Consider the following 12,414-nt stretch of genomic DNA (forward strand, 5'->3'; position numbering starts at 1 on the left):
TTACTGGCTGACTCTACCCATCTACTGGATATCTCAGATCTGGTAAGTACCATGTGCACATTTAACGCTTTATGAAATAAGCAAAAGCCCAAATATTGTTTTTGCAACTGTTAATTTCCCCAGTTTATTTTGTGTTTAACTGTCTCTTACGTATTTCTGTGATGAGTCTTGTAATAAACTGATGCTTAAAATGGAATACTACTCATGCATACAGAGTTCTGAAAACCATCTCAACATTTCACTTTATGGTATTTAGTCAAGAGTAAATAATAATAAAAAAATTCAAATGAATCAAACACAAATATCTCAAAGTAGTAAGATGGATTTAGCCTCATTTAGTGAAACCAAAACTGAGCATGTGACTTTTGAAATGACCTTACATCCTTACATCCCATACAAAAGACCTACCAAATCTCATGAACTGTGAACTTTGCATACATTTTTGGTCCTGCTGGACACACTTTCCTCATTCCCGAAGAAGGGCTTATGCCCGAAACGTCGATTCTCCTGTCCCTTGGATGCTGCCTGACCTGCTGCGCTTTTCCAGCAACACATTTTCAGTTCTGATCTCCAGCATCTGCAGTCCTCACTTTCTCCTCACACATTTTTGGTCAGGTAAGCTGCATGCCTGAAACCACCTTCAATATGCTGATCAATGATTGGGGATGTCAATGATCCCCCAATACCCAGTTTTAACATGGGCTGAATGCAGGAGGTCTTGGCGGTTTTCCCACAAGATTGAAGAGAGTTCAGACTTGCCAGAAGATGAGACTCAAACAACAAATACTGCTAGTTTGTTTTGTGCCCCCAGAAGGGGAGAAGGCACATTCCAGACTTCACAATCAAGGCCATGGCCTCTCCTGCCCAGCACGATTGTTTAATGAAGGAAGGAAAATTTACAAGTTGATGTCACTCAATGCGATTCAACATCATTCAAAAGTACAAAGAATTGTATTGGTTGTATGTTTTTGTGAATCATTTTTATGTGTGACAATGATCTGTTTGAAAGAGTTAATGAGAATTTCAGCAGGACCATTTAATATGCATTTTCTAGGACTCACTTTCAACAAGATTATAGTTGCATGTTTTATTTCCTGCATATGCCTGGATATAAACAATTCATCTTGACATTCTGCCAGGTACTTCCTGTTGAATTTCTTTTTTCATAATGCTGGATGCATGAATCATTGGTGAACTGGTGCTTGAAAAGGCTTTGTAATATTCACTCAATATCTGAACCCTTTATGATTATTTGTAATCAATCCCAAAGCAGGTGAGATTTGAACTCAGACCTGCCAGAGGTTGGAACATTACCATGTGCCACAAGAACCACTCTACACTCGTCATATTCTTGTCAGTGTTGGCAGTAAGTAATTTTAGATATATCCTATTTCTACATTCTGCATACCTATGATTGTTACACTTACTCTATAATTAAAAAACATTGGACAAAGTTAATAAAACAAAGAAAATCATATGCTTTTCACAATAACTGGACATCTAAAAGTGTTTTTCAGCCATTGAAGGAGGCAGACAGAAAAGTGGGTTTAAAGCCAGACTCAGATCAGCCATCATCTTGTTGAATGGTGCAGTAGGGTTAAGAGGCCAATGCACAAACATGGAAACATCGAAATAAGGAGCACATCCAATTGAGGTACAGAAGTAGTTCATTCAAGCCCTATAGCTTGTTCTGTCATTCAAGAAGATCCTGGCTGCTTTGATTGTTTTTTCTGAATTCCCCATTTCCAACTACTCAGGCAATTTTTGATTCCTTTGCCTAACAAGAATCTATTTACCTCTGCCTTTAAAATATTCAATGACCCTGCTTCTAGACCTTCCTTAGGCACAGTATTAAAAAATTGCCAGTCTAGTAGACCTCCTCTGAAGTATCTCCAAAGCATTTACATCCTTATTTCATTAAGCAGAATGACGCACGGTATTTGAGATGTGGTTTCACCAAGTCTTAGAAACTGAAACCTATCATCCTCACTTTTATGTTCAAAATTCCTCTGACAGTGAAAGGTAGCCGTCCTGATTAGTTGCTGTACATACAAAGTAACCTTTTGCGACTCATGTACTGGAACAACTTGGTTTGAATGGCCTACTTCTTGGCCTACAGCTTATGATCTTATATTTTCTTGAAGTGTAGTCATCATTGTAATGCAGTAGAGGCAAAGAAAGGTGTGATTGAATGGCATAATTGCCAGGTGTATTTTATATAATTTTATAGTTAAATATTATATATATATATTGTATTTTATTATTCTAATGTACCTTCAGAAGCTATTGGTCCAGTTCCAGCTGGAAATGAATTTACAATATCAGTGGTAGGTCTGAAAGATATTTATGTCAAGGTTGTTTACTTACAGTGAGGCTCATAAGCAGGAGGAGGGTCCCCACATGGAATGCACTCCATTTCTTGAAAACCACCTAATTTGGTCTTCCTATAAAATCTGGAAGGAGAGACGGTCATGTCAGTTTTATGGAACACAATTTAATGGGATCTAGCAGTACACTCAACATTTGTCTCTCCCATTTTGAAATGTAAAGCCAAGCACCTGGGTGCCACAGTAGTCCCACCACCCAGAGACTGCAGCTGGCTCATTCTTTGTTGTCAAACCAGCTGTAAAGCCTGAAGACTTTAAAAGGGGAAAGGATGCTAACAGGACGGAAACACTGCATTTCAAAATGTAAAGTGCTTCTGCTTCAGAATAATTTAACGTTCAAAATTAATAAAGGAAAAAAAATACACACTTAAAATGGAGCTCAGATTGTTTTTGACTGTGATGTAATTTATAGTAAAATTGTATGCCAAAACTTATTAGGAGCCTCATTTATTAATGGTAAAAGGAAAGGAATTTAATGGTTCCAGAGAGGAAGGGAATTGGAAGAAAAAGAGACTAAGAGAATTGTGCAATACAATAAGGTAGATGAATCATAAAGGATTTAGTGATTAAAGACAGTAGTATATTCACACGTTGCCACATGTGATTTGTATTGAACCAAAGCACTTGAAGGGCAGAAATGTTGCATTAAATGAATACATTTGAAGCTGTAGACAACACTTTTCAAAAATAAACTAATTCTGCTTATTTCAGTACTACCATCTCCTCAAAAATCTGGTGTAGGACACAGTGTTGAAGCCATGCTCAACACTAAATATTGTGCACTGTAACAAATGTAAATTGAGGTATTGCTGCAGGATCAATCTCATGGAAAACCAAAGATCGTGGTTTTAAATTTGAGGGAACTACAGTTCTTCATGAAAAAATCCATTATATTACAAAACTGCACTTCTGAAAAGAAACCTGCATTAGCTCAATAGAACTTTTAATTCTTTCCTGTAAGGGTTCAGACCTGGGTTCAATTCCCGCCTCAGGCGACTGACTGTGTGGAGTTTGCACATTCTCCCCGTGTCTGCGTGGGTTTCCTCCGGGTGCTCCAGTTTCCTCCCACAGTCCAAAGATGTGCAGGTCAGGTGAATTAGCCATGCTAAATTGCCCATAGTATTAGGTAAGGGGTAAATGTAGGGGTATGGGTGGGTTGTGCTTCAGCGGGTTGGTGTGGACTTGTTGGGCCAAAGGGTGTGTTTCCACACTGTAAGTAATCAGATATCACAACTTTTGATAATCTTTGTGGTAAGCACCAGCCCAATCCATGCATCTGCCCCTAAACTTGATTCAGTTTGGTATTAAATATGGTACTAAACTGGTCACAAAGTGGGCCACTGGAGTTTGAACAGATTGGAAATCATGTACTGAAGTTAAAGGCAAGACATACTGTTGAAATAAAGGGAACTTTATTCAAGATATAGCCATGTTATACATGACCTTAAAATGCTCATTCTACAACTAAGTCTGAAAAGTGTCCCCCCAACACCATCACCTCTTATTCTGATAATTATAAAAGAATGGAAAAGCTAGCTATATGACTAATGAGGCGAAAGTGAGGACTGCAGATGCTAGATCAGAGTGATGCTGGAAAAGCACAGCAGGTCAGGCAGCATCCGAGGAGCAGGTAAATCGACATTTCGAGCAAAGCCATTCCTGAAAAGGGTTTATGCATGAAACGTCGATTTTACTGCTCCTCGGATGCTGCCTGACCTGCTGTGCTTTTCCAGCATTACTGTAATCTAGACTTATTTGACTAATGATTCTTCTTCACCCCTATCCTTCAACTTCCCCCACTCTGTTGTCACCTTTTTTGTCTGTATTTTCATGGAAGTATTATGGACTAGAGCTCCTCAAATCTCTATCACGAGTCTCAAATACACCACATCCTCAATATTCCTCTCCTTCTCTTCCCAGCTGTTGAAATTCAGACGTGTTCAATTATCTTTCATCCTATGCACTTCTTTACTCCTCTTAGACTTCTGTTCCTTCTATAATCTGCTAGGTTTTGACAAGCAGAGTTTGTGATATCTAATTCTTACTTTATTGTTTTGACTAAGTTTGTTTCCCACCCTTTTCAAACTTGATGGCATCTTGCATTGTAAGCCATTGCTTAGTCAGTCAGCAATCCAGTAATTGTTGAAAATAGCTTCAGATTTTAAACAGCAAAGTTATTGTTCTAAACGTGTTCTAAAGATCAGATGGAACAGCTACGGTAAAGCTGGCTGAATCCTATGGGAAAAAAGCTTGTGATTTCAAATAAACCAGTTGGACTATAATCTGGTGTCCTGTGACTTCTGACTTTGTACAACACAGTTCAACACCGGCACCTCCACATCACCAAAGGAAATGATTTAACAGTTGGGAAGCCCTTTGATTATTACTTATAAAACAGACACAAAACAAAGACTTGCATCAATTTAGGTTCATCAATAATTTCACACGCAGGACATACACTAGGAAAGCTTGAGACTAAAATATTTAATTTGTCCGGAATACATATGCCATCACAATGCAAAAATCACCACAGCAAAACTGCAAATTATTCTGCTTATGCCTCAACAAAAGGTGATTTTGATTTTAGAGAAGTTAGAAGGAGCAAAGTATTAAAATAATTTGTTTGTTATTCCCTTTCGTACAGTCCTGAATCCTGAACCAAACATTTATTTCCCTACAAGAAGTCTTAACTTTCTTAAACGCTTGTGTCAAAACTGTGGACCTGCCTTCTTCTCTCAGTCTTCCCTTGCATCCAACAACTTACAGGATTTTGAAATCCAAACTAGGCATCAGTTAACTGTCACTTGCCTCATCTTTGGTGATATGGTGCGGGACCCTACAGCAGGGATTCTTAACGAATCCGAAATACCAGAATCAGAGGTTTTTGTTCTACTAAAATGGAACACATAATAAGGTTAGGAATGCTACTTGGCTATTTGAACAACTGTGGAAAATTCTTAGTATCCACCCTTGTTTACAGTTCTCACTTCCTGAGTTAATTCCTCACAAAAGTAAATCGTCAAAGTATTAAATTCAACCATTTAAATGGAATGATAGACACTACATCATACAAACTAACCTTCCATTACCTCTTTTAAAAGTTTAGTTAATGAACAAAGGAATAGTTAAAGTAATGCAACAATTAAACATCGGGCTGTTCATCTCAGACTGAGCAATAAACAGAATGGCAGGCAATAAAGCTGTGAGACATGCTAATGGCTTGTAAAAAGTCTTCTTTAATTGGCACAGTTGTCAGTGTTAGCTAAAGGATCAAGAGATCACATATGAAAACAAATAAAACGTTAGTGGCAGAATCTGGAGAGTTTCTGTGGCTTGCAAAGAGATTGGGGGTGAGGAGGAATGAAGGAAAGCCAGTATCTTTATCTAAACTCTCCCTTTCCCTATCCCTTACCTTCCCCTCAAATCCTCATCCTAAAATGAGGTCACACCACGCAGCTCCTGATCTCTGTTGTGATTCTGTGGTGAAATCCTGAGGCAGTTTTGAATAGAGGGGAAGAGCAAGAGAAAGAGAGAGAGGGAGAAAAGTGCTGAGGGGCATATATCATCATCAGTTGTATAATTCAAGGAAAATATGAAGAATATAACTTAGAAAGACAGAGTTGCCATTCAGAGAGTAAGAACATATTTTACATTGGATTTTTGGTGGATTTGTCCTAGATCAGACAATACGTAATCTGGACACACAGCCTTGTTTAATTTTCTATCATCAAAAAAAAAGTTACCATGGAAAGTGGAGTAAATGACATAGAGGAAGATTTTGAAATGGTTCAGTTGGATTGTTTTACAAAAGTGCATAGGCAATGAATAGATTTGTTTTGTTAACAAATGTCCCGTGGGAAGCGTTCAGTAGGAATTTGACAACACCTCAAAGTTGAGGGAGATTGAAATTGGGTCATCCCAGATACTTAGTAAGTATGCAGAACAAATCTGATGCTCCTTGAACCTACCCTGACAAGCAGTCTCCACACACAGCATTACTGGTGGCTGTGCAGTTGGCCTTTTGGATGCGGTTTACGAGAGCACAGTCCAGGCATGGCTTGCACTTTTGAAATCCCCAGTCTTCCTTGAACCTGCTTGGCCTGCAGGTCACGCACTGTCCATCATCCCCATATCCAAATCCACATTCCTGCAAGGATTAACAAGAAATGCCCACTGTTAGAGGAAAAAAGGAGCGTGAATAAGGAGAAATTACTACGATAAAAACAAGAGGCATGTGTAATGATTACTGCAGACAGGCCTCAGTCAGGAGACAATGGCAACCTTTCACTGAATTCCAATGTCCCTTTCAGTGCTAATAATCTCCCTTACTGCTTTAATCAACACTTAATCATTCCGTTATTTCACAATACACAGAGAATTTGAATGACAATAAGGCTTGAGGTCTCCTACAGCTACATTATTAATAGCTATAGTGGAGTTATTTTTTTAATTAAGTCAGTCATGTGAATATCCAGGAGCAGGGCGTAAATGAAATGCTTCTGCATTCATTCATTGTGCTGTTCCAAAATCAGAAGAGTGGAGGGATTCAATTGTTTCTGAGGAATAGATTATTTTTGTACCTTTGACGACTCTGCTTGAGGCTTAATTCTATTTGCAAATTATAGTGCTTGAATTAATTTGTGTGCTCACAAATGTCACTTCCAATTCCCAGTCCAATGGCAATGGCATTAAAGCAGTGGAACACTGAGAATAAAGTAACAATTCCCTTATTTCATCTATTCCACCATTCGGCTTCCACATGTTTCATCACTGACAAACAAATAACTAGTGTCATCCAGGATCTGTGCTTATTGCCAGGAAGCAGGCCTCAGATTTCTCCTAACAGGGCAAAATCATAACTGCTTTAGATCTTAACCTCCCACTGATTTCCAAAGCGCAGTGCTGTATGCCAACCAACTAATCAAGTCTTTTGTTCCCCGACATTTCGGTTGCCAAACTAAACACCTGGCATTGTGAACTCATTTGGGTCATTTAGTTCTAACTGTAACTCAAGGTCACTACTCCCTCGCTGAGGATTCCCTGCTAGGCTGCAAGTTGCATCTTTTCATTTTATTGTCATCTAGAATCAAGCGCCATTTCCTCATCTTATGGGCTGACTCAGGACAATATCCTTTCTCTTGTCCACTTTGTTTCTGATCCTATTATTAATATGTCACACATTACCCTGTTGACTGTCCATCCAACTTTTTACTGTACCTATGCTCATCGTTCCAGCCACTGTACCAAGGTTGCTCCTCTAATCCATTTCCCTGTTACAATATCATTTGCTTCAATTGCTTTCCCCCACAAGAAGATTTCTCATATGTTCCATTAATAGCCACCATCAGATTTTGTATTAACGCTTACTCCTCTGGCATCTTCTGTTTTGAGATTTCAGTGTTGCTGGGTCAAAATTCTGGGAAGTCCCTCCCTACGTGCATTGTGGGTCAACCCACAGCAGGTGGATCATAGTAGTTCAAGAAGGCAGCTCATCATCATCTTCTCAAGGGCAACTAGGGACGGGCAATAAATGCTGACCAGCCAGTAACACCCACTTGAGCTGAAAACTGTGTTGCTGGAAAAGCGCATAGGTCAGGCAGCATCCAAGGAGCAGGAGGATCGACGTTTCGGGCATAAGCCCTTCTTCAGAGATTCCTGAAGTGTTGCTGAAGCTTTTTTCTTCAACTCATCAGGGTAAATGCAATAATGTCAAAGTTCAAACAATCACAACAACTTATTTTTCAAGGCAAGTCAACTCTGATTGGTCAAGCCATTGCCACAGAGAAAATAACAAAGAGCTATTGGCTCCCTAATTTCCCAGGTAACTCGAAAAAGGCAGAAATCTTGAACATCTTCCTTTTGCTTTTTAAGAAAAGATCCCTGCACATAAATGTTGCTACTATGAAGTTAATATGAGCCGACATTAATGTCAACCGGTTTAGCTGAGTTTGATTCCTGTATTCTTGCTCGAAGTAACATTTGTATGCAGGACCGGATCTTTGCTGAATTAGTGCAAATACTATAAACCTTAACCTTGAGTTAAAAATAACCTTATCAGAGACAATTTGGATATCAATTAACAAAAGCAAAAATTGTTGACAAAACACAGCAGGTCTCATAGCACCTGTAGAGAGAAAGAGAGTTAATGTTTTGAGTCCAGTGATTCTTCGTGAACACAGAACTGGATATCCTTAACATGTGCTACAGATGTAAGAATGTAAGATTTTACTACAGGGCTGAGGTTTGCCCTTCAGGATTGAAACAATTTTTGAGGTGTTCAGATGATAAAATAATTTTAATGGAAACATTGCCATACGAGTCTGTTAAAACAATTTAAAACCTCGTGAGGAACTGTTTACAATGTAGTCTCACTCTACTTAACGTTAGCTGCTTTAATTGTTTTTTTCTAGTTTATAATGAAATATTATTTATCTTATAAGGCATACTGTGGATGCTGGAATCTTGAAACAAACACATCTGTGAAGAGAGAAACAGAGTCAACATTTTGAGTCTGTTATGACTTTGCTGATGAAACATTAATCTGCTTTCTCTCTACAGATGATGCCAGACCTGCTGGGTCTCTCCAGCATTCTCTGATTTTGCTTATTATTCATCTTTTAGTTGCTTTCAAGTATTTAATCGGTTCACTATTTAGAGAAGGAAGCCCATTGAGGTCAGAGTTCAACAGGTTTTATTGAGTCATTTAGTGAGCATTGCCTTTTAAAGCTGACTCTCAACTGATTTAATAAAAAAAAAGTTGTGTTGGTGCATTACCTCACAGTTAAATGTAAAGAGAATCAGAAATACATTGTTTAATGAGATATTGCCACTTCCAGTCCTCCACACAAGGACCAAAAGACATGCCCCAAACAACTATACTAAGGAATCTTGCACATGCACAATGACATGATCAAATATTAAGATAAAAGAAAACATCTCTTTCGCACACAGAGGCTACGTTCCAACTGTGCTGATATCCAAAATCAGCCACTGAAACTATGCATCTCCTCTGGTCAAGGTTATGCCTGAAAAATATCTAACATTAAATATTTTAGTACAGGTTGGAAATTATTTTCAAGTACTTCTTTGAATAGCTATTGGTTAAGGCACTGTCAAATGCAACACTAAGTCAGGCAGATAAGAGGTTGCTGGCTCAATAACTAGCCTGTCTGAGTTGTAGCCAGGACAATTAAGAAAACAGAGTGTAAAAATAAATAGGAAGCTTTCATGTTGACAGGCTGTAACAGCAAAGAACCACAAAGATCAGTACTTGGGCCTCAGCTACTTACAATCTATACGAATGACTTAGATGAGGGGAATGAGAGTGACCTTGATAGATTTGCTGATATACAAAGTTAGGTGGGAAGTTAAGTGGTGTGAACACAAAGAAGCTGCAGAGAAATATAGATGGGTGAAGAGATTTGGCAAGAACATAGAAAACAATGTCAAGTTTGAAGTTAACGGCTCTGGTAGGATTTTTACTTTTAAAAACCAGAATAGTTTCTTAATTGTGACAAACATGGAAGTGTCTACATTCAGAAAGATCTGGATGTCTTTGCACATGAATTGTACAGAAGTTAGGAATGAAGGTACAGCAAGAAATTAGAAAGACAAATTATATGTTAACTTTTGTCACAAAGGGATTGAAGTATTAGTATTAAGATGCTTTACTACAATTATGTTGACCATTTGGGAAGCCTAGAGCTGGAATAAGTGGGGTGCCATGGACTCAAGTCAAAGGTCAGGATGGATGAGGAGCCCTTCCTTGCTGCTGGCAGCTGCCCCACTTACCCAATGTGAACAACAATGAGTGGTTGGAAATGGGACATTATCCTTTATCCAGGGAGGACATCCGGCCTCAGGGAGTTGCTGACAATCATACAATACCAACAAGGGGGACTTGGTGGTCAGTCCAGGATTTTACCAGGGCCAGGCTGGACACATCCTGATGTCGGAATGGCATGCTGGATTTGAGAGGTCAAGTGGAGGATAAAGTGAGGGTACGACCTTGGGGAAACATTACGGGGCCGCTGAAGGGCCATTTACATTGCCATTAATAGATAGTAACCCAGTTTCAATAATTTCATGGTCACTATTACTAAAACTAGCTTTCAATTTCAGATTTATTAATTGAAATTAAACTGAGCCAGCTATCAGGGTGAAATTTGAACCCAGATATCCTGATATAGCTTCCACCTTATTCCATGTACATGGCCCAGCAAGCCATGAAGTTGTAACAACTGACAAAACGACTATAAAGTATAAAACTAGGCAGATCACTGGGACAGAGTGATGCTGAAAAGTCTTCTCACTGGCACCTGGGAGTTTGTATTAAAATAGGGAAAGCTGTCTCATATTCTAATCTAACAACAATCTGACAAGGCTATACTCACAGAATTTTATAACCAATGAACCAGATTCCTCCATAGCCAACCCTGGCTATGTCCTGCTCCAACAGACGTAGTGGCACCAGCAAACAGGGATTGGCCCTGGAAGTGATCAACATTGTTTATGAATCCCATGAAGGCATCACATCAAACATGGAAAGCCTATTGAGTTCTGAAGGATACATCTGTTAGACTGGATATGCAGCAGTTGATGAGAGAACTAATAAGAGAGAAAGGCCTATTTAACCTTAACCATCACCAAGCTTTTTCCTGTTTATTCTTTGAATGGGGCGGGAGCCTTATTGGCTGGGCCAGCATTTATTACCCATTGCTCAGTACTATGATGTAGAACATTATTTCCATGTAAAATGGGGTAGGTCAAGAACAGATCTGCTATGAGCACTGTGGGACATCAGCAGCATTATATTCAACTTCAAGCTGTAATCTAATGGCCTGGCTTTAGCATATTCCTCACTTTAGCATTGCCATCTGATTTCATGAGAAATAACACGAGCTATATGTTAAAATGAGGTGCCAACTTACTGATGCTACAACACAGGAATACTAGTTTGCAGGCAACAGAAGCAGCTGTGATTTATCCAGCTAAACCATCCCACAAGCAACAGATCAAAGTTCTACAGTCCTGTCACATCTAGTTATGAATGTTGGGTGGACAATTAAACAACAAAATATGGTGGGCGGGGGTTGAGAAAATCCCTACTTTCTGGGTTGGGATAGCCCAGTATGCTGATGCACAAGACAGGGCTGAAACATTTGAAACCATCTCCAGCTAGAAATGCCAAGTGGATAATCCATCTTGGCTTCCTCCTGAGGTCCCCAGCATCCCAGCTGTCACTCCGCTATCAATTTGATTCATTTCAAACTGCTAATGGCATTGGAAGGACTTTGGACCCTGACAACGTTCTGGGAGCAGTATTGGAGACTTGTGATCCAGAATGAGCCATGCCACTGGCTAAGCCGTTCTAGAAAATGTATCAGAGAGAATCGGAGAAACCCTGCACTGTGAAAAGAGGTCATTCAGCCCATCGAGTCTGCACCAACCCTCCAAAGAGCATCCCACCCAGACCCAGGCCCCTAACACTGTAACCTTGGCCTATCCTAATATGCTTGCATTTATCACGGCTAGTCAATTTAAGCTGCATATCTTTGGACTGTTGAAGGAAACAGGAGCACTCGGCGCAAACCCGCGCAGAGACAGGGACAGTGTGCAAATTCTACATAGAGAAGCTCCAGGTCTTAGTAGCTAGAAGCTTGTTCTTCATCTTTCTCTCCCTCTTAAGAGTCTCATCTCCTGAAACCACCTCAGACTTCACCTGCCAAACTAGACCGATTCTCTGAGTACAAGAAGTATTGCTACAGCTTCATAAGAACATAAGAAATAGGAGAAGGAGTAGGCCACCTAGCCAGTCTTTAAACTCCTGTACCCTAGCTCCCAGGGAAAGGAGCTCGGTTACAATACCAACTGACTTACAGTCTCCAATTGAACAGTGACTGACTGTACTCATTGTAGTCATGTAAACCAATATCAATATGTTTGATTTTGAAAGAAATTCATAAGTTGTAACTTCTTTCCTTCCCTTTCTCTTTCTTTCTAGCTTTTGTATATGTGAATGGAGTAC

At 39.5% G+C, this 12,414-nt stretch overlaps 1 protein-coding gene across 4 annotated transcripts in view; it reads right to left on the reverse strand.

Annotated features, from left to right (window-relative positions):
* tnfrsf19 (tumor necrosis factor receptor superfamily, member 19) overlaps positions 1 to 12,414 on the reverse strand; it is a 108,822-nt gene that overhangs the window by 68,808 nt on the left and 27,600 nt on the right. For all 4 annotated transcript variants that reach the window (XM_072577354.1, XM_072577356.1, XM_072577357.1 and 1 more), the window contains exons 4-5: positions 6,356 to 6,534; positions 2,368 to 2,453 (exon numbers count right to left, since the gene is read on the reverse strand). In XM_072577354.1, coding sequence (XP_072433455.1) covers positions 2,368 to 2,453; positions 6,356 to 6,534 — 265 coding nt within the window. The remainder of the gene's footprint in view (positions 1 to 2,367; positions 2,454 to 6,355; positions 6,535 to 12,414) is intronic.

The sequence above is a fragment of the Chiloscyllium punctatum genome, chromosome 9 (genome assembly GCF_047496795.1).
Source record: "Chiloscyllium punctatum isolate Juve2018m chromosome 9, sChiPun1.3, whole genome shotgun sequence".
In the NCBI taxonomy this organism is placed as follows: Eukaryota; Metazoa; Chordata; class Chondrichthyes; order Orectolobiformes; family Hemiscylliidae; genus Chiloscyllium; species Chiloscyllium punctatum.